This window comes from Abrus precatorius, unplaced genomic scaffold, assembly GCF_003935025.1.
Source record: "Abrus precatorius isolate BTA unplaced genomic scaffold, Abrus_2018 Scaffold11, whole genome shotgun sequence".
Taxonomy (NCBI): Eukaryota; Viridiplantae; Streptophyta; class Magnoliopsida; order Fabales; family Fabaceae; genus Abrus; species Abrus precatorius.
In genome coordinates this window covers 9,400,795-9,424,328 of record NW_020874303.1, presented here as the reverse complement: position 1 = coordinate 9,424,328, position 23,534 = coordinate 9,400,795, and the positions used below count along the sequence as shown (strand labels likewise).

The following is a 23,534-nucleotide window of genomic DNA, read 5'->3' as shown; positions in this document are numbered from 1 at the left end:
ACATCATTAGCTTTCTATCAATTCATCTAATTGTCATATTTTCTTTACATCAAAATCAAAGACTCAGATGTTCCTAACAAAGTATCAATTTCAAATCCTATCTTGCTTAAACATGTATGGAATCACTAAGGGAAAAAATAGGTTTTAGTATAAAAAAAGTCTTTAAAATTGACTTGAACAAGCCTATCGAAATAACAGTTGAGTCGGTCATAAAATTAGTTGTGATAGAATTAGATTTAAGTAGACCTTTTTATTTTGTTCTTATTTGATAACTCGAATAAGAACAATTGGAAATTTCATTAATCAACATTGTCAACTATTTTTCTTAACCTGTATCACATGGAACAATTTTTTTTTAAAAGAAGTCCCTCCTAATATTTCATTTTGTCTTATACATTTTTAAATCTAATCAATGTAATTGCCGACCAATATAATAAAGATCCTAATCGGACATATTAATTTGTACTCACATAAACTGTCGTATCAATAAAACCTTTAGCATTCTTCACGAACTTTGCATTTACGACAAATTTAATGAGTTTCGACAAGATTTTGTAACAAAAATAAAATATAGTATAAACACATGATAAGAATAAAACTTAAAAGTAAAAATTAAATAAGTGTTTTGATAAGTAACAAAAGATATAGCATGTCAAGTATTTAAACAAATCAAAGCAATGCTCAAACATGATTGTTTCCTCCAAAGAATATTTGTGATATAAACAAAATATATATAACATGAGAGAATCTGTCATGACAGTAGGATTTTCAACGTTATCACTGATATAAACAAAAGGAAGATAACACACAGAAAGAAAACTCCATCATATGTATTTTCCTATCATAAACCAAAAGAGAAAAATGGGTCATTAAAAGCTATTTACACGCTATAGAAATTATAAAAAGCTAGTACAATTTACAAATTAGAGAGCCTTGCTTTGGTGATACAACTATATCCTTGTAATCCTTACTAAAGTATATACACAATATACAACATAGGAATAATAAGTTGTAAAACCCCATTTACAAAAATGACAAGTGTGAATTATAAATGTTCAAACATCTTATATCTTTCTCATCTTCCAATCATGTGAAGTCATATTATTAAAAGAATTTGACCATGGCATCAATAAGCTTAAAGTCAAAACCCTTAAAATAATGTAACACATGATTGAAACGTTTAATAAAAGATCAAAATGAAATTCAATGTGAATCTTTGTGATTGGAGGAGCTTTCACTTCTTTGTCCGCCAAGAATACGAGAGATCTGCAAACCTCTACTGAAGGCTTGGTTGAAAAGCATTCGTGTTTGAAACTCCGAAACAAAAGGGAACCATGCCAAGAAAGCTACTGGTGTGAAGAGAAGCAAGCCCATTATTATTTCATATCCACGAGCAAGTGCTCGAACAGACCCCCAAAACCCAGCTTTTTCGATGAGAGGCTTGCAAGCTTGTGCAATCTTTTAGAGAATAAAAAAAAATGTAATTAGTAAATGCTAAAAGAAATGTGATTATGAGCAGAAATATAGAGCTATCACTTTTTTTGCTTTTTAACAATGAAATTTTAGGTTTGCAGAGGACGTGACAAAAGATATATACCACATAAAGAAAAGAATTGATTAGAGTGGCAACTTTTGTTGCTTTGGTTCATAGAAGTATTTCTCTATTTAAATTAGTTCTAGGGATAAAATCATAAAATTGTTTAAAAGTTGACAACTTGACAGGGCATACTAGTTAGCAAGTTGACACTTTTGGAGACCAAATTGTTTAGAAACCTACTCATAGGGATCAAAGCAACACAAATAGCCACTTCTGGGACCTAATTGTATGTTGATTCAAAAGAAAATGTGAGTAAAGAAAAAAAAAATATAGATATACTGACCAGCAGTAACCCCCAGCCTGTTGGCATGACTGCTAAAATGCAGACTATTATGTCCTTAATTGTCATATTGGCAACTGCTATCAATATTATGAAGATGCTAAGGAATGTTATGAAAATAGAACCCTTGATCAGTCGAAACAAAAGCTGGAAGTCTGCACTAAGGCGGCGCCTGCCAACAGATACACCCTGCAAAAGTGCAGCATAACAGTATTGAAAGGGATAATATACAAGCATACAGATTCAGAGACTAATCCAAAAGTGTATATAGAAAGAGATGGGTGTAAGAGAAAAGGAGACTGAAGTTCTAGCATTACTCTCTAGTTATAGCTTGTACCTCAGCAGTATTTTTTTAACTGTTATGCAGTGAGAAAAGATGCAAATAAATGTCTACTTGGTCATGGTTAAACAATATTTAACTGAACTAAACATAAGGACACAGCATTTGAAGTGTCTCAAATTGTATTTGTAATGCAGTTAAAACTTCTACATGGTGAACTTTGGTTTATTTTACTATTTAACCATTTGTTACTTTTTCAATGGCTGTAATGCTTAAACTCATTAATAATATTCATAAACAAAAAATTTCAGCAGGTCTGCATGTGGAAGTAGTCAGCAGAATTCCTGAACAAAATTTTAAAGAAAATGTATAATAATATGAATTCTCACCTTCATTAGGCCCAATATTAGAAAGATTATCATCCATGAAACACCATATACCTGTAAAGCAATAATAACTACAATTAAATTGATATCCTAGTTGCTGAGGATCATGAACAACCAAAGGAGTATTACTAAGGAGAGCCTTATAAGAAACAGCACTTACCAGAACACTCTGAGTCCCGTCAGTAATTGACAGGTGATATACTAGGCCATATTGATATAGGAAAAACCGAAGGGCTAGAATTATCTCAGTAGCAATACCACGCTTTCCGGAGTACTGGAGATGCTCATGCTCCTTTTCCCACCAGGATTCCCAACTTTTTTCTGGAGATACACCAATGCCTCCACGGTTGCTTATCCATTTATGCCAATCTGTCCAGTCATCGACTATCTTCTGCCACTCAAAGCCTGATGGATTGAAAAGGAAGGGAGCAAAAAGCCATGTCCCTACCATGAACCATATGGTTATGGTAATTAAAATATAGGCAACAACTCCTCTATATGCATGGCCAAATATGTGGTAGACCACAAGCAGAATCATCAATTCAATTCCCTTAACAAAATGGCTGCGAGAATAGAGCCTATAATTATCAGCAAACTTGGCATGAAACACTACAAAACCACGACCGGTGCCTCTGTACTGTGCACCTCCATGAAGCAATGTCCTTCCATAATAGTGTGTTTTTGTTCCAAGAGAAAATGTGAAAAACACAGGAGCCAACTGTAGTTGCATTAGTACAAATTCACTTAATGCCTCGCGGAATCCCCTCTCCAAGCCAATTTCCATCAACATAGGCAAGGCCAACAAAAATCCAATTTGCACAACAGACTGAGAAGCAAGAGCTACTTGAAGAGCTTTGTTGTCTCGAATAGCTCTTTGTTTGTTCAGCCCTTCTTCAAGTCCACTAAGGGCAAGATAGAGACGTCCATAAAGGAATACATAAACTGTGAGGACAGTCAGCTGTCACAATCAAAGTCAGTAATTGTGATGGATCATATTTATATATGCCACAGGAAGTAAGGTTGCAAGCATACCAAGGTACTGAAGTAGAAGCCAATGGTGGTGAAATAACAAGATAGCATTCGGAAGAAATCAAAGCGGTGCCCAAGCCTGTATATGTCTCTACTCATTGTCTGTTCACCGTTCCCAGCAGCAATTTTTGCTTCAAACATGGATATTTGGTTAAGACCTACATCCCTTCCTTTACCAACTTGTATGTACTCATGATGCGTGACATTTCCTTCACGTAATGTGGAATTGTAACCTGCAGATCATAAAGAAACTTATATTAGGGAGACTGAATAGAAAAAAGTTCTGAACATACAGAAAGTAAAAATGAAACACATACCTGCAAATATATCCTCACTCAAGTTGATGACCTTAGAAGCCTTGCTTACACCCCCTCTTGTCAGATGGAACAGTCTATCAAATATATCTGGATGGCCATAATGGAACCGCACTCTGAATGAAAGGCAGAAAAACATTATTAAGATCTTCAAACAACAATGGGTACATCCAGTAGAGATATGAAACTAAATATTTCAAATGGATATGTTGTACATTATCATACAGCACTTGATTAACCTTAAATAAAGAAAAGATACAACAGTAAGGCAGTTCATTTACATATAAATCAAACTTCTATTTTTACATAATCATGCTATAGAAAATACCCAAAAAAGAAGGTAGCTACTGCTCTATTTGATTTCATAAATAACTATAGAATTCTTATTGTGTTTGGAACCTTATTATCTTCATAATCTTATTGTGATGTAGAACTAGTTGTCCTCCATTATTAGTATTTAATCTAGATTATTAATATAAATAGGAGAATTAGCTAATATAACTCTGTAATACATCTCACTATAAGCATCAAATGAATAGTGAAACTTAAAAATATAAAAACTCTTACTTCAGGGGGTTAGCCAACAATCTTTGTCCAATTGTCACAAAACTATGCTCCTGATTGGACATAAACCATGCAAGGGATGAAACACTGCAAGAAACATTAGGGATATAATGATAAATAGCATTTGTTAATAGGTTTCAGCGTACATTAGAAATGATACCAGAAATTGTGTATAAATTCATAGAATGGATCATACCTGCCAGTAAATATATACTCTCTGAGTCCAAGTATTGTTGGCATTCTTGGACCGTCATCTTTTTTGAGAAATTCTTCCAGCAAATTCCGCATTTTGAAAGCTTCTTCCATATAGTTATCCTGTCACACAAATATTTAGCAATCTGAATTTTTCAAAAGCTATATTTCAATTCTTTGTACATATAACATTAATAATGTAAGACCTGATTCATATCAATTGTTTGCAAGCCTTCCCCACGTGTGAAAATGATGGCATGGTTCTGATTTTCTGGCTTTCCCTCACCCAATATAGCAGGTCCTGGAAGCTTTATTCTGTAAATTACCTGCACCAAAATAATCAATCAACAAATTGGAAAGCATTGCTACTTTAGCTAATATATCATAGTGCATGGATATTTCTTCCTTTGCCACACCAAAATAACCAATCAAGAATATATTTGAGTAAAAGATATCCATCTATATTTTGTTTGATTATTTCCCAGATTAACTAACTATAAAACTAAGAGGAAAGATTATTTTGCTATATTTTCCTTCCTATAGGAAAGATGCCTCAGGATGTGCCTCATGCTTTTGTTATAGAAATTGTCCACCAATTGTGTCTATATGAATTTGGTATCTTAGTATTGAGCTTTCAAACAGTATAATAATGTGCAGAATTTTCATCAATTTCAATTTTAGTTATCTTAATTTCTGGAATAGTCTACCAACTGTACCTGGTCTAAACTTTGAACTGTTTCAGATGAATCAATTGATTTTGCCGGTAAAACAGCTTTCACTAGAGCTGAATAATAAACTTTATCTGTTTTTCGGGAAGAATCTTTGCTATGCTCTTCAACCTCATCAATGTAAGCAACACGAAGAGATGGATACCTGCAATTATAACATTAGTAGCAAATGTTACAGGAGTGTTCTTGCAAAAGCTATAACAAGTGAGGAGGTTGATTTGAGAAACATACTTAGTCATGAGCTTTAAAATTTCTTTTGCCCTGGGGTCACCAGATCGCTTATGAATACTATATTGTTGACATGAAACTACAAATGTGAATTTCATGTCAGCTAATGATTGACATTGTGTCCACAGTGACCGTTCACTGGTTGGATTTGCTATACTCTCTAGTTCTGCAGCCTTGTAACCTTTCATTAACTCTGTTAATCAAGTGAAAAGACAATAGTAAGTTGAGCTGTATAATATAAGGTCATGATCTCCATATCAATGAATTTTTCTTGATGTACCTTCATCCTTTGCCATATCAAGAAAAGCTTGTAGCTCCAATGCTTGTCGGATATACATCATTCCTCGGACTTCACTCGATGAGAACAAAGTGAAAGGTATAGAGGAGATTCATAATTACACAAGACGTAATTGAATATTTCATTAACATTTAACGTGAAGAAAGATTGGTGGAGGGAGAGGAGGCAATTTGTACCAGTTTTGGTCAATGTCTGTCCTCTGTAAGATGCCCATAAACGGAGGTCTTCTTCTAACTCTACTGTCAGTTTTTCTTCACTTCTATAACCAAAGCGTTGAAGAAAATTTTTCCATTCATCTGCCGAAAATCATGATCAGAAGCAAGAGTTATTGTACAGACTGTGGTATGAAAGGAAAGAAGTGCAAGGATGGACCCTGAGTTGCTGGCTATTAAGGGGGTAATTTTCCCACAAAATTTTATAATTTTTTCTGTTTACATAGTAGTATTCGATCATTGTTTCCATTGTGTTTCAAACTTTTACTCCATAATGGGGATGAATGAGTACATTTGTAGGAAAAGTTGAAACCCACCCATCACTGCTGTGGTTGCCCCTATTGCCTAAAATTTTGTAGATTTGCAACTGATCATTAGGATTACATAAACGTTTGGCCCTAGCTTGTCAGTTTATAATTTCAGGTTAAGTAGGTCTTGGCATGAAAGCCAAATATTCTATTTTTGAATTTGTAGACATCAATCCTGTAATAAACTTCAGTTTAAGCAGTGTTTAGTTTCAAAACAAAGTGAACACATTTATTACATTTCAAACATAAAGGTCTTTTGCATGGAGAGCATGTTACAGTTATAGCTACCATTCTTGTGCTCTTTCTAAATACAAGATAAGCTTTTAGGTCAAGCAGTTCTTCAACAAAAACATCTAGAGGAAATGAGGAAACCTGGAAATATCTTTTGCAAGTAAAAGAGGATTGAGACACCATCTTCATTTGGCTCTCCCAGATGTTTTAGGGAGAAAAGAACTGGTTCATCATAATATGGTGTCAAGACACTACAAAATCAAGATATATAATGTCATTAATATAGTTTACATGGAGATCATATCCAGTATATGTTTTTTATTATATAATTTAGCACAGTCATACAGAATGTATACAAGTGACCAATGAATTATTTGTTGTTATTTTGGCAAAATTCAAGATAATGGAGCGTAATTCACTCAATGATAGATCATAAAATGAAGCAAGTTGAAGATGAAATGGCTTACGAGAAGGACATCATATTCCGAACTTTGGGAGCAGGTGGCATATCCATAAATAATGAATTAGAGAAGAAAGATATTCGCCGCCTAGCATCCAAGTTGGATGGAACATCCATAGCAGACTCCTTGACAGTAAGCAGTAAACGAAGCCTTTTTATCTGTCAAAATAACAAAGCAATAATGTGAATAAACTGTCATCATGTAGGATAAGTAGACTGAAACTAGTGTTGGGAATTTATTCAAAATAACAAAGCAATAATGTGAATAAACGATGTCATCGTGCAGGATAAGTAGACTGAAACTAGAGTTGGGAATATATCCTCAGTATTACTATTTATTGTATAGATTTATTTTCATTATTTTCATTTATTCATTGTAATTGTTATAAGATATTCTATTATGTAAATATTAGAATTAAACTCCTATATATACATGTAATTGTTATGTAATATATCATTACAGAATTTATCTCACCTCTTAGAAGTCGTTTTCATTACAAGGCTTATTTACCAGTATGGACCCAATTTTTAGAACTATTTCCCAGTATAGGCCAATTTACAAATATATTCCTTCTGTTTGGGGTTATTTTTGCCACATCACCTCATATATCGCCACACTTACTATTTCTTAAGAAAAAAAACAAGTATTATTCATAATTGCATGTTCTTTCTTATTGCTAAGGAGATTTGGGATAACCTATGTCAAACCTTTTCCAAGAAGCAAGATGTTTAAGTCTGTTATGAATTGGAGAACCAAATTTTTAGTGTCCAGCAAAGGTCTCTCTCTGTGACAAAGTATTATGAGATCCTGAATGGACGATGGATTAAATTGAACCTTAACCAAAGTATAAAGATTGAATGCAACAAGGATTCTAATATGCTTAACAATTTTATTGAATAAGGGAGTAAATTAGAAATTTTGTTGTTGACTTGTGTGAATGGATTTTTGATTAATTGAAAATTTTTTGTGTGAATAATACTTGAAAATTCGCAAATTTCCTGTCTCAAGTTGATGGATCAAAATTTTCAAGCAACATAAGCATTTCAGAAAGGAAAATGTTGGAAATAGATCAAATATTGGGTGGAAACATGAGATAAATGCTGATGGCAATGCTAGAAGAGTTAAATACAATTATTGTTTAAAAAGTATGATTGGAGGAATTTTTACATTTGTTATGAAACTTGGATCTAACTCATTCCTAAAATACAACTCATAGGAGGAGGACTACCCTAACATTTATAAGGAGTATTATGACTCTATTTCTAGCTAATGTGGGACATCTTCACGCAACACGTACCCCACGCATAGAATTGAATATCTAGTGCGTGAAATTTGCAGAACTGAACATCTATACGAGTGGCCCAATAGGAATGGACATATGTGGGCAGCCCAACATTCAAACTGAGATAACTAGCTTCATAGACCCCTACATGCAGTTGCATATTACCTCAATCCAAATTTTCACTATGATCCTAAGTTTAGAAATGATATTTTGAGGTTAAACAAAGCTTAGATAATTGTTTGGTAAGGATGGTAAAGGACACAATGTGAGGAATAAGATTCATATCAGCTTCCTAAATTTCATTACGCTCATGGTCTTTATGATCTTGATGATGCCAAGTCAAATAGTCAGATCAAGTGTTGAACTGAATTTCGGGCTATGGCTCAAGAAGTGTGTAAACTACTATCGATGTAGATCATTCTTAATGACCTCAAAATAAAATTCACTAGTCCTATGATTGGACCAAAAATATATGAACTAATTGATTATAGACTATGTCATCCGCATAGTCTACAATCCATCCAACATGATTGGACAAAAAATATATTAACTAATTGGCACTTCATTAAAGAGAAACTAGATAATGGTCTCAAAATCACATGTCCCTTCCTAAGGTCAACTAGCACATACATTCACTAAGGGATTGGAAGTTGTGAGGTTCCAAGATCTTTCTTGTAATCTAGGAATGATAGATATTCATTCACCAGATTGAGAAGAAGTGTTGGACATATATCATCATTATTAATATTTATTGCATAGATTTATATTCATTAATTCTGTTTATTCATTGTAATTATTAAGAGATATTCTATAATATTCTATTTTGTGAATATTAGGATTAGACTCCTATATATTCATGTAATTGTTGTGTAATATATCATAACAGAGTTTATCTTAGAACAGAATTCTCAAGTACTAGTAATAGATTACACAGACATCAGAAATCCAAGTAAAATGAGTTTATGAGCACGTATTACAATTTTCCTTTTCCATAGTAATAAACAACACGTAAAGCTTACTTTCTCTGTCCAAGCTTCAATATCTGTGGTGACAGGAAACTGCAGTTTACCAAAAAACTTATATTGTTGATCAAGGGGTGTTAACCTTTCATCTTTGCCATAAGATCCACCATGGCTTGAATCTACCAGACTACAATTGAATGATAATGAATGCAAAATGATCACAACTTATCAAATTAGCAAGGGATACAGAAAATTTCAAAGGACTTACCCCTCAACGTCTCCATCCATTATGTCTCTTGTCACAATCTCTAGCATGTCAAGCAAGAGAATTACAATTTGATCCTTGTCCTCCATTTTGTTGTCTGACTGGATAAATTAAGAACAAATTTGGTTAAATTTCACACATGATCAAACAGAAAATTTAACATTATGAGTATACAAAATAATTACCAAACATTCAATCAGTTTAACAAATCGATCATGTAAGCTAGGGACAGCACTTAGATTCAATTCATTCAGAAGAGCATTGTTTTCTATGTGCACATCAACTCTTTGAAAAATATTCTGTATAACCCTGCATTAGTGAAACCATAAGTTAACAATGTCAGGGTATCAAACTTTGTCAATCTTCTCTTTTGATGTATATTTTAGATAATATGATCTTACATTTTCTCACGTTCTCCTAGAACCAAGAAGTTAATAATATTTTTAAAAGAAGCATAGCATTCCTGAACTGCAGATTTCATGTATTTGTCCCTTAACAATCTTTTCTCCAGTTCATGCCCTTTTCCAAAACTATCTTGGGCCATAGACACTGCTATTGGAATCTGTGCAACAAATAGAGAGTTATACATTAATTTAAAAAGGATACAGATTATTCTCACACAAACACACAGAACAATTGAACACAAGTGGATGAATGTACCTTGCTAGCGAGTAAGAAAGGAGGCCACTGGATGAGGTTCAAAGAACGGTCGGCCCAATATGGTACGAGCATGAGGTCCATCTCCCTAAATGTTTCATTGTAGTCAGACTTATTAGCAAGTAAATAAATAAATATCTCACACGAAAACATGAAAATCTCAACATTGTAATTATATTGCAATCATTTAAGGATCACTATGAACAAGAATTAAGAAGATATTGAGAAACGTTCAGTTGTAGAACTACCTGTTATCAATTAGGTCCTCCTCCCTCAAACTAGTGATTATTTTGTTCCATAACTGTGCAAATCGTGCAGCTTCCTTCTCTTTATTAGAAGAGACCTGAAAAAACAACCAGCTCTCCAAGAATCAAATATATATTGATAAAGGACATTTAGAAAGAAAGCAAATACAAGACAAGTAGATCAGGAATAATATCAACAAAGAAAACAACAATGAAAATATTCAGTTCAAAAGAGAAAATCTGTATCCAGGCATATTTGACAAGAAAAAATGCATTAAAAAAAAATCCATAGCTGGACACCCAAAAGTATGATCAAAGGTCCATTTGTTTCAGCTTTTGAAAAGGGTGATGTTCAGGATATATAGAAAGTGATTTATCTTTAAAGATTTTATGAAAAATAAATATAGTTTTTATTGGGTTAAAATTATAAAAATCACTTTTATTTCAAAAGATAGTTATAATTTCAGTTTCTGTTTTTTTTTTTTTCAAAAGCTATTCAAAATAGCTTCTCGAAAAAAGTTAGAACCAAATTATTTTCAGCTCCTGAGTTTTTCATAATCTAAACCAAACAACTAAAAACACTGAAAAGTGATTTAAAAAAAAATAAAGAAAAAAAATGTGCTTTGCTCATGAAATAATCTTAAACAAATGGGCCCTAAAACTGCAACTGCAAGCCTATCTCATAAAAGGTGTGTATGGAAAAATCTGTCTTGTTAAATCATAGAACCAAGCCAAATAGACAGCTTAGTTAGGAAGACATGCTCTCCAAAGCTCCCAAATTCCCAAGCAACTTACTTGTAGGTTGCCAATCTCAGAAACATGCTTTAATTATTCAAGCTTGCAGGTTAATGATGAGCGTTAAGATAACAGTATCATCAGTAATAGATTCTAATGTGGAAAAGTTTCAAAACCAGTTCAAATCTGCGAGAAAAGGTGGCCTTTAATCCCTTTCGCTTTTTCATCTCAGTCTGATCCGTGGGAATCAAGCAAGCATTAAAAGCACCCGGAATTGATTCAAAGCGAGACCTCAGCAATTCCAATGTTCGAATCTGAAATTAAAATGAAAACAATGACTCAAGTATTTCAAGAACCATAAATCTGCACCCAATTCAGCAGAAAAAACCTGCGTGAATTTCCTTGAGCATATTTTGAAGGATATAGTTCGTACAACAGAAATAACATAAGAAAACAAGAAATCAATTCAAGTTTGAACATTAACCCTGGTCATCTCTTAACTTTTAATGACATTGTCACTTTATTAGAATTCCAATCAAGAAATTTCCTTTTGTCACCAGCCATACATGTCAAAATTTAGAGATTTTATCCATAAAAGTCACCAGCCATACATGTCAAAATTTAGAGATTTTATCCATAAAAGTAAGTTATTACACAGCATGCAACCATTGGCTGCTCATTTAAGTCGCATTATTGTATGTCAGCAGTCAGACCAGAATTATCATCAAGAAGGAGCAAGGTCCAAATGAAATTGGAAAGCTTAGAAATGTATAGTAAGTTAGATAAGCAACAGCTATCAATATAGACATTAGACATTAGACATTAGTAATTATCTCAGAAAAATTGTTTGATATCTACATAAATCTCCCCATCACATCACATTTCAAGTCTAATTGTGAATTTACACATTTCATGAGTCACATACAACCATGTATTAATAAAAATCCTCTTTCATAAGTATATAAGAAAAATATTTTAGTGAGATGACATAATAAATTTGATAAATAAAGGGTAATTTAACACCAAAGACACTACAACTAAAACTACAACAGCAATTATATAGAACAAAATATAACAGAACCAAAAGAATGTATGAAAAAGAAAGTACAAGAATTAATTTGAAAAGCAAGAAAAAAGTCATTATTTTTTAATTGAAAAACTGTACATAGTTTTAAGGTTGTTAACTAATAAGTTTCCAGTGCCCTGCATGAGTATTATTAAATTTTTTTTTTCGTGAATAAATAAATATTATATGACTAGTTTTAAATTTCATGAATTTTATAATTTAAAAAAAGAGCATTATCAACAGTAAATATTTTATTATATAAAAAAAAAAACTACATTAAAAAAATGTTTTTTAAATTAAGAAATGAATTTGGAAAATTCAAAATTAAAATATCTTGCATTAGAAAAATTAAATGAACAAAATCCACATGGCATAATGGAAAAGAGAATAACTCCTATTAAAAATGCTTTCATTTAAGAATGAGGACTCAGGTTTAATATATAGAGGTAGAAGTATAGTCTTAACAACATTAACTATAGTAATGTTAAAATCTCCTCATATGGAAACTATGGATCCTAACGATTTGTACAGCTAAGCAAATATCAATATTACAAATATTAGAATGTGGGTCTACAACAAGATTTCAAACTAGAAGGGACTGATTAAAACACACACACAAAAAATAGACAAACCTCTCCTAAACGTCGAAATGCACCATATATGCCTCCTACAATTGTAGAGAAGATAGCATACCAAATCTGTGTATCCATAAAGTAGACCTGCAAAGAACACCTAAATTGACTATTATAACATAAAAACATAACATTAATATAATTGATGAGACATCTGTGATCTGACAGAAAGTTAGAGAAAGTTAGACGTACAAGTATGATAGGGGACCATATAGCAATCACTACACCAATATTGTTTTTGGCTGCATGTAGTAGAAGATGAAATTAAAAACATTCCCATTATACGAACAACATTAATTTTCATATATTCCCAGTGTTACCATGAGGGAAGAACTCATGCCAACTGTAAACTGATACATGAGCATTCATGATGGTTTGTGTTGGACCCACAAGAGGCTTAATCTGCAGTGCAAAGAAAATGAACCTTATGAATTTAATGAACACATGAATATAAGATGATAGATAAAACCTCTGCACCATGCAGATTAGATGTAGTTCTAAACTTATAATAATTCTATAGATCATTTAGAGGCTAATATTGACTCCATAGACTATTTATGTTCATCTCATTATATGAAATTCCTGATTTATATACACATATGCATATAATAATATTGGTATGTACACACTGAAATTGGATGAAAAATGAACCAATTAGTAGATGGAACACAGATTAAAAAAAACATTGGGAAGTAAAGAGGAAGAAGTAGAGAGAAACAGAAAGGAATTATGAAATGATAAGACATATATTTCTTAAATATATTTCTAATACAGTCAATAAACCTCCTCCATGCAGGAATAAATGGAATATACTGAAAAAGAAAAGGAAAGTAACAAGGAAGAAGAAGAAAATAGGAAGCAAAAGGAACTACGAAATGATAAGAATACTATTATTCAATAGCCCGTCAAGAAAGTGAATTATAAAAACTCCCTATTGAAAGCCCTCTTGTACCTTACACTTGTTCAAATGTCGTCAGCATTAGACAGGCATGTACATCATTCTAAGGACCAATAACAAACAATATATTTCTGGAACAAATATTTACCTCCATGTAGTAACTGAATGCTAATTTAGCTACAATTAGGAGAACCCAGAAAGTAGTGTACCTAGAAAATTAAGAGAATCAGAGTTTAATCAATCAAAGCTGACCAGTGAAAATTATCATAGATGATGATCCAACAAATTAACTTCATTATCTTACTTCAACAAAGAAATTGGACCCTCCTGCATTCCTCTTCCAACAAAGAGCCGAGGCTGCAGATTGTCGAGAAGTAAAAGAAAGAAATAAGTACTGAAAACATAAAAGAAAAAGCACTCAATTTATGTTCTTTCCAATAGAGCAGTAGCTCCTTATCATCTTGATGTAAAAATAAACAGGACAAATAATATTTAGAAGAATTTCTTAAGGATGATAAAAATTAAAAAGCCATGGTTTATAAGAAAAAATCCAAATCATTATAAAACATACAAACAGGAAAACACAAATCAAATATCCATCTGTTTACCTGAGACCACCACATCATGAACTTCACAAGACTATTGTTAGACCTCTCAAGATACCGGCGAATGAATGGGAACACAAATAACAGCCCAGAGAGAATGTTTGGAGATAAGTAGATGAAGACAGCCAAAATGAACATAGAAGGGGAACCTGTACCATTCCCAAACCAGTTCTTTATGGTTTGTGCAAAGCCAGATGGATTTTTCCAACTGAAAGCATAAGTGACTGGTAACACTATGACCCATGCTGCAGCTGAAATAGCTTTAAATATATACCGCAGCTTGACATGAAGTGACATGACTTTTCTTGCTTTCCAACTCAGGACTATGTCAAGAATGGCTGGAAAAGTATAAAAGACAACATAATTAATCAAGTTGTGACTTCATAAAGTATAACATCATGTTTTTGATCATTGAAAATCAAGATCAAACAATTGGGAATTTTATAAGGTACAGACATCCAAGAGTTGCAGCAAAAACTCCTCAGTAACTTTTTGAATGAGATACCACCATTGAAGTAAAATAAAGCATCAATGAAAGAAAACATGACATCAACATCATGTAAATCGTTTGGATAAGCATTCCATTGTCTTACATGATCTTGCTTCCATACTTTTATACTAAACCTCACTTTGAAGAATAAGTTCTGAATATTATTTCTTAATTTCTGAATACTTTTGACTTTGGTTGCTATGAAATGGCACATAGGATACCTTACTATTCAGTGTTAATTAAATGAAATAATCAGCAGCCTGTTTGTTTTTATTTTCATAATCTTGACAGTAGATATCTCCAGAGATGAATTTTTAAATCTTTTAGAGAAATTATAAAAAAAAAAAAAAAATCATCTATTATGGAAAGAATGGAAAGTATTTTTTATGCCACAAAACTGAGTTATGTAGTGCTTTCTCTGTCTCTGGATCAATACTTTAAGAAAGAAAAATGGTATGGAAACGAGTTTCAGCCTCTAGAAAAATAAAACAAGAGCTGCAACCTCTAGAAAAGCTAAATGTTAAAAAATTTCCCATTATCGCAGACGAAAAGACATAACCATAAAGACAAGTAGTAGTTTATCCACCTTGGGCCAGTTTCAATATTGCAGCAGTAATGAAGATGCTGAGAACTTTCTTGAAAACATCACCATCAAATATGGAGCTTAATTGGCCAGAATCATTCCAAGCAATGATTATCATTGCCTTAATAAAAAGACCAGAATGAGCTCTCATTAGATTGAATGGATGCAGAATGAAGTAAAGGTCATTAATCAAAAACCAAATCTGGAAATATTACCTGTAAACAGAGTATATAAAAGCTCCACATCCTATCAAAACTTCTAAATACATGCCAAAATGTGCGTATCTCCACAAAATTAGTTTTTCCACTCCACCTATCTGCAGCATAACTTCGGTTTTCCTGTTTAACCAAAATAAGCACATGTAGTTAGGATATGATCACTGAGAGAGGTAGCTACATTCATGTTTGAGGCAACATTAGGATTGTTCAAAGAAAATTCAGGAGGAAAAAACTACATGTATGCAGCCCTAATAAGTTCCTGTATATGCAGTCCAAGTCCTATAATACAAGAGCCAGACTGAAACTCTATCAACAATGGGAGAAAAAGTTATTATAGCGTTGTATAAATGCACTAGTTATGATCATGATTACAGTTTAAATCACAAGTTAAGCTATATATGAAATTTTATGCCACTGAAGGAAAGGAGTAACCTAAAGAGAATCGTAATCAATTTTTATCAATATACACACACACTCTCTCTCCAATTGAGCTTTTTCTTCATGGTAACAGATCATTTCTTAGGAGTTTCCTAAAAGATTCTTGTTACACAATCCCATGTGTAACTAATCACACACCAGAAGCCATGAAATATGTCATACCTCATCTTTGTTAAGAGGACGTTGCCCACGAGGAAAAGGCACAGAGAAGAAATCAGAGTCAACGCGCATGGGCCAACCTAGCCGGAAACAATCAACTGACCTAAAATTTGGTAACGATAATCCATTTAATGATGAAAGTTGTTATAAAGGAAAACAGCCAGATAAAAAAACAAGCATTATACCAAAAGTATTCGTTTATATCATCATAGTTTCTCCACTGAGAATGCTTTGCTTTTCCAGTATTACCCCTGTTAGCTTCCTGCAATACAGAAAAAATACAATAAAACATAAAAAGAAGCAATCAAATGTTGAAAGTATACCAAAAGAGCCCTTCTTATCATAACAAAGAAAATGCTCACCTTGGCTATTACATCATATATTGGTTTTACTACTTTCATAAGAAAAGCTTCATTTTCACCACCATAGGCAGGCCTTACAGGTTCACCTGTCAGTGGACTAACGTTCCCAGCTAACATCCCATACAACTCAAATGCCATCTAGGTATGAAAAAAATTTATACTTAGGTTTTGTCAGTAATTCTTTGGACATTCAACTCAAATGCCCGTGCAAGTATGCAACATACTTGAAAAATAAATGCTAAATAATAATATTCAGGTAGAGTACCCAATAAGGAAAAGTCCATATGAGACAATGTTAGAGGAATTGGAGTGTACCACCAATGAGTGAAAGACCTAATTCTCTCTTCTAACTGAAGAAAATCATTTATTTTATTTTGATATACCTGAAGCATTAATATCTTTCATTTTAAATAATACTTACATGATGGTAGATATAACAAAGGCATTCCGGCATAAATCTCAAATTTGCAGCTTCTCCCCATATAAGAAGATATAGACCCATGTATAATAATTTGCGTTGCTGCATTTCTTGCTGAATAGTTGGCAACCTAGTAATCATTTAAGAAAATTAGAAGAGTATACAAGGGTCTAAAGTAGTTGTTTATGCATATCAATTAAATAATCTAATTCTATACCAAAAGAAGAAAAGAACATGCATATTGACAAAAAAAGTTATACAGAAAATGCAGTCTGCTTTGACCACAAACTATGATAATTTAAGTACCAAAACATCAAAGGAAATGTATGGCTGCACTAAGAAAATCCCAATTCTCATTCGCTTGGTTTCAATTATTATATATCCATATACAAGTAAAATTTTATAACATTATAAATACAAATTTAAAATATCATCACGCATCCAGGATTACATGCACATTTTATATAGATGTTTACGTATATAACACGCTTAAAAGATACAGAACTAAGCTTGCTAACTTTTATTTAGGCCACTCAGCCCACATAGGCTAATAGTTTGGCTCAAAAGCAGGTGGACTTCCACCCACAACTCACCTGGGTACATATAAGACCATAAGTTTCAATTTGACACTTGACAAAGCTAGCATTTGAAGCAATTACTACATCAAGATATACAAATCTCACCAAAGGCTACTTTTGCGACCCAAATACTTGCACCACTTTTTGTAGTTTCTAAAGAGTTTCTTCATCACTTCATTTAAAGCACGATCATCCAACTAAAAACAGAAAGTTCAGTATGTAAGAAACAAGAAAAAAAACAGTATGACTGAATCAGAAAATGAAGGTCCAAGCCATGGCAATACATAAAAAGCTTTGGGTTGTTGATCAGGTTTTGGAACTTGTCGTATATGTACATTTGCAAGCAAAAGAATCATGTGCTCCCTTTGATTTTCCACATTTCCCTTCTGCATACGAGTACAAGGAAGATAACCTCTAAATGAAACACTAAGCTAAAAACCAAATGGTGGACACAGATCAGCTCAGCTCAGTCAATACCTGGAAACCAAACATCAGCTGAAGCCAGTCTAGAATGTCTTCATTTGCCTTGTTACCATGATCCTTTGGCCAAGGCAAACCCCTGGTATTACGTAGAGCAGAGACAGCCGCTTTTATCTGTAAAAGCAAAAAAGTACAAGCAACCCAGTCAACACTTTGAAAGAAATTCTAACAGAAGTTATTCATCAGCAAGAAGTAGTAATGAAAAGTTGGTGCCTGACATTTAAAAGAATGAGTAAATTATGAACCAAAAATTGTTTCATTACTCAATTTCTGGAGCTTTTTGAATCTTAACTTATGGCTTTGTATGTAACAAAGGTAATGCCTAACCCACTGAAATACTTGATGTTTTTAGCCACTCAGTTTTTGGTTCAGTGATTCAACAGCCTTTTTACTTACTCCCTTTTGTTTTTCACTTGCTTAAACAGGATTTTGCTAGTTATACTTCAGGGTGTTACCTCTGGAACTTTATATATCAAACATTAACTCAAATGAAAATTGGATTAAAGCATAATTAAAGAGAACAAACCTCAGAATATTCCATGATAGCCTCTTTTCCACCCTCTGGATCAAGAGGCAAAATATTATAAGGGGCATATAGCTGCTTCTTTTCCTCAACCTTAGTATGAGTTTGCAAAATCTGCAATTAAATATCAAAACAGGATGTAAGAATCAAAATAAAAACAAACAAGGAAGAATTTATAAAATGTTATCTTTTTTGGTAAACTTTATTCAGTGACTAACATACTTAGTAATTTTACCTCATCAGATACTTCAACATCCTCAGTTCGATTAACTGCCTTCAATACCTCAAATAAAACGGCAGCAGTTTGATATGCTTTTGTGAGCTGGGCACTGGATAAGCAAATGAAGCTAATGTCACTAATTTGCTTTTTGATAAAAAGTAAACAAATTATACTAACAGAAATTAGAAGAATTCACAGATGATTGTGTAAAATAAGAGCAATAATCAAGTCAATGACCAAATTATTGATTGACTAAGTGCATTTTTGGAATCATTTATTTTTGGAGAAATAATCACTTATTTATCACAATCTGTCTTGAGAATCTGGAAAATTAAGTGATTATTTTTTAAAAAATAAGTTGAACCAAATACCCACTTAGATTATCAACTCACCGGTCCTTGTCAGCAGCATTATGTAGCGCTTGAATATACTTTTGGTAGTAATGCCTATAAAAACTCTGCATTTCACGAGCATCACTTTTTGTCCTTCCCTCCATAGTTGTGACATTTTCCTGTCAAGAAAGGAAAAATACTTCATATTTCCACAGAAATGCTTTCCAATCTATGCTACACTAACATGAGAAGCATTTACTCTTTGGTCTTCGGCTGGTCCATTAATATACTCAAATTAGATATCACTAAACAATGCTTCTCAACTATCTTAATTGTGGCATTTATTATTAAATATAGGGAATGAAACCTAAAGGATTGAAAATATTAGCAAGAGAAAACAAATGTAGAAATTCTTTACAAACGAAATCAGCAATTTACCCTTTCTAGACGTTGAAGAAGAGCAGTTTTGAATTGGCGAACACCACGTCCACTAGATGTGGGATCTAGTCTGTGAGCTTGTTCAAAGGCATAAAACCGACCTATTTACAATAAAACATGAGCATTAGATAAAGAAAATTCACATCAAAGCATTTCATTGATTTGTCATACAACATAAAACTAATGTAATATCCAAATAGCTAACCAAAAGAAAATGAGTAACAAGGTAAAAGTAACAAAAAGAAGAAATTTCAACAGAGTGATTTCAAATACTGAGGAAGTAAAGATACAATAATCTAATACAAGTAAAAAAATTATGAACTATATAAAGAGCTGTTACCACATGACCTAACCAATAAAAGGAAGGTGGCGTTGAAACTCAGATAACAAATGGTTTCAGTTCTTTGAAATTTTGAAGAACCAGAAATTACCAATCACTAACATTTTGTAAAAGCAATAAATTTATTAAGGAATTAAGAAAAACATAATGCCTTCTAGTATTTTAAAAAAAAATAGGCATTCATGTGATGACTGGTTTAGAAAAGTCCAACAAACTTACCCCAAAACTGTATAAAATACTCAATGATCTAAAATGCACAAGCATTTTTAACACGACCCTCAAGATCATTTCTAATCAAACCAAGAGTCTACTCAGAAATTTCATGAATGAGATATCAGATCCATATATACTTTTCTTTCTCAATGATTATTGGGAGCATTTTATCTACTCTTCTACGAAGTTAAGCTTCTAAACAATATTGGACTTTAACTTTGGCATATGCTAAACAAACAAGAATTTATCCTACAGTTATCTAAACAAAAATGATAACTTGTCCAAACAGTACAGACATAAACACACAAAACAGCAACTTACAGAGATAGGCAACCCTTTTATTGCTAGCCTCTACTTCATTTGCAACACGGAGAATGGGAGCTATCTCAACAAGTGAGGAAGGCACCACTTCACTGTCCAAGATCGGGTCTGCTCCCAAATTCCCAGCAGTCTGAGTCCTCAAAATCCGCCTTTGCGGTTGCTGATCAGAGCCCCTTCTATATGACATCTTGATATCTCAATTTATCAATCCCTATAACTTTCAGCTGCTATCACTTCTGTAAGAAGCAAAACAGAAAGCATTAAATTAAACAGAAAATACAATCAGCAAAAATAAAAAAGACAGATGGCAATTATAGGAAATTATGGCATATCAGAAAACTGACCCTTCACAATTCTGTGATAATAATCACTTTTCAATACTATAATTTGAAAAAAAAAACACATACTAAGCTTGGTTATTTGGTCAATCAGGGCTCAATTCAAACCCCCCTCCCTCTCTCTCTCTCTATATATATATATATATGTATGTTAAGATTGGAAAAACCAGAAGGCAAATAGAGCACATAAGATGCAACGTTGAATGTGATTACACTATTCTCATGGACTCTTCCATTGGCAGTAAAAAGTTGAATTATCATGAAAACCCATATAAACTATATAAAAATAAATTGGAGAAGGGGAATCGGTATCGAAGTATAATTCCCCAAAAGCACCGGTGTTATGATCAGTAAACGTAAGTAAAAAAAAATACTTTCCAAATCCAATAATTCAAAGTAAAACCATATTCCTAATTGTATGAAAGCGCTTTTAAACACACCTCAAAAGGCCATGGATGAAACTCAGTGAGCAGAGACAGTGACATCTACGTTTCTGCAAGACACACCAATCAAGCAAGAAATTATCTTCATTTTCCCACTATATCTGAGCTACCCAACATGCAGAATAGCAAAAAGGATCAACTTTTACACGAATCAAGTTGTGGGCACTGAGCATATGGAAAAGAGTGTGAATAGGAAGATCAAGTTTACTTCTTAATTATTAAAGATAATATTAATAAAGAAAAAAAAAGGCTCTTACGTCTGCACAAGTCCAAGTAACAATAAAATAAAAAGAAAGCTTTTAAAAGAAAGTGAAAGGAAAATAGAGTGAAGAAGCTTACATGGTTGTTAGATAGTGTGAGAGACAGAGAGAGTGAAAGAGCAATAGTGGTTGGGAATTAACATGGGAGAGTGTCACCAACAAACAACTCACAAATAAGTGAATAAAGAGAGCAATGGTAACTGAGGATGCACCATGTGCATGATGGTTGTTTAAAGTCAATGCTCTTAAGCGGGTAAAGTTCCTCCAATCAGAGAAAGCCACGTCATGACTTGAGGTTCTTTGTAGTTTCTCCTAAAAAATAAACATTTTAGTTAGAACAAACAAGAAAACAAATAATAAAAGGTGGCAAGAAAGTGCTAGGAAAGCTGTTATAATTGCAAAAGTAATTTTACTTGCGAGTTTTTTAATCTGCACAACATTGTATATAATAAAACATAAACAAGCAATATTTTTTATTAAAATTATAATATTTAATAGTATTAATGTATTAAATTATGTAATACGTAGTAAAAAATTCTTAAACATATATTTTTATTTATACAATGATATATAAGTTTAAAAAAATCACTTTATTATTTTATCTTCTTATGTTTTAACAAAAGGATAAAATTTTAATTCAATAAACTTTTCAATGTATTGTAATAAAATAACTAATTTTTTTATAAATTAAAATTAATTTATGTTTATCTAACTTTTTAAAAGGCCTTTTATTTAACATTTTTTAAATTTGATGAGTATAAATTACTTTTAATTTATAAAAAAAATTATCTCTGTTTATATTAATTACTCTTTTTTTATAAATATCCATCTCACAGCTTATCTAAATTGAAAAAGGATATTTAATAAAATAAAATTAATAGTAGTAGTTTTCTTCCTTCAATAGACATGACGAAAAGAGAGGGTGAGGATTAACCACTTGATCATTATCCTTTTTGAAAGCATGGAATATCAGAATTATTGTGATATTTGAATTTAATCTGACATTGGACGGTGATTTTGGCATAGCAATGAAGGTAGCTTGTTGAATGAATGAGCGTTCTTTCGGTCCTCCCATCTTTTATAAATCTGCAACGTGGATTCCCTTTCTTCTTCTTTTTCTTATCTTGTTTTTTTTCGCATATTTATGCAGGTTCTAAATTTTACTTGTTTGGCACACCCTTTAAAAAAACACTTTTGTTCAAAAATTAGTAATTATAATTTAAGATCTATATATAATTTAAGAAAAGATAATTACTTGTTTGGTATTTCTTTAATTTTAAATATTAGGAAACGTTCTAAGTTTTATTATCTTTTTGTTAAGTCTATATGTATCTATATAAGAACACGTTACATCTTTCAGATGCCGTGCTTTATTTGTCATCTGTCCCTACCTCATGCATTTGGAAAAAATGAAGAACAGTGAAAACTGCTCCAAAATTACTTGTTAAGCAAACCTGAATTTCCTGCAAACTTCAATTCAATTATTGCACCATTGACTTGTAGACTTCACATCTCTCAGGACTAACCCATAGTTTGGTCCTAACCAATCTCTAAAAATAAACACAAAATATTAAATAGGGTAAAAATCCACTCACTTCTATAATTTTTTATATATTTTCAAGTGATTATTAATAAAAAAATTATTATTATTAATTTTTAACGAGTGCTAACAAAATCCTTAATTATAAGTATTATTGATTTAATTTTTAATTAAAATAATATGAAAAGATTAATTGATGTGAAAAACTAATACTATTATTGACCGATATGGTGGGCTTTTAGAAAACCAAGCTGCTTGCATCATAATTCACATCATTTTTTAATGACTCGTAAACGGAGATTGATTAGTAAGTTTGTGATTAAAAGTTCCTGTGGGTGGCAGTAGGGCCAGGGCGAAGTGCAGGTTGATAATAAAATACAAGAAC

General features: G+C 32.4%; 1 protein-coding gene across 2 annotated transcripts; it reads right to left on the bottom strand.

Annotated features, from left to right (window-relative positions):
• Positions 1-590: 590 nt before the first annotated feature.
• LOC113855023 (callose synthase 2-like) lies at positions 591-21,805 on the bottom strand. Of its 2 annotated transcripts, none has more exons than XM_027486448.1 (44): positions 21,689-21,805; positions 21,347-21,399; positions 20,569-20,804; positions 19,695-19,795; positions 19,317-19,435; positions 18,940-19,033; positions 18,708-18,818; positions 18,179-18,295; positions 17,986-18,087; positions 17,807-17,898; positions 17,127-17,253; positions 16,706-16,843; positions 16,529-16,605; positions 16,347-16,446; positions 15,744-15,866; positions 15,532-15,649; positions 14,459-14,793; positions 14,155-14,207; positions 13,999-14,059; positions 13,273-13,354; positions 13,145-13,194; positions 12,953-13,039; positions 11,431-11,568; positions 10,523-10,617; positions 10,278-10,362; positions 10,019-10,179; positions 9,803-9,926; positions 9,621-9,718; positions 9,410-9,539; positions 7,115-7,266; positions 6,789-6,898; positions 6,073-6,192; positions 5,879-5,947; positions 5,602-5,791; positions 5,359-5,515; positions 4,849-4,968; positions 4,647-4,765; positions 4,454-4,537; positions 3,890-4,002; positions 3,576-3,805; positions 2,704-3,501; positions 2,547-2,597; positions 1,881-2,066; positions 591-1,458 (listed from the first exon to the last, which is right to left on the bottom strand). In XM_027486448.1, the coding sequence occupies exons 3-44, from the start codon at positions 20,753-20,755 to the stop codon at positions 1,204-1,206; spliced, it is 5,859 nt and encodes a 1,952-aa protein (XP_027342249.1). In that variant the 5' UTR covers positions 20,756-20,804; positions 21,347-21,399; positions 21,689-21,805; the 3' UTR covers positions 591-1,203. The 2 variants fall into 2 exon arrangements, with proteins under 2 accessions (XP_027342249.1, XP_027342248.1); XM_027486447.1 differs by having other exon boundaries at positions 21,347-21,450; positions 21,689-21,804.
• Between the last annotated feature and the right edge of the window lie 1,729 nt (positions 21,806-23,534).

Coding starts and splice junctions, on each gene's coding strand:
- LOC113855023 (XM_027486448.1), bottom strand. CDS start 20,755: ATGTCATATAGAAGGGGCTCTGATCAGCAACCGCAAAGGCGGATTTTG. Junction 15,867..16,346: donor GTCCTCTTAACAAAGATGAG/GTATGACATATT, acceptor TTGGTTAAACAG/GAAAACCGAAGTTATGCTGC. Junction 14,208..14,458: donor TCATGATGTGGTGGTCTCAG/GTAAACAGATGG, acceptor GACAATCTGCAG/CCTCGGCTCTTTGTTGGAAG.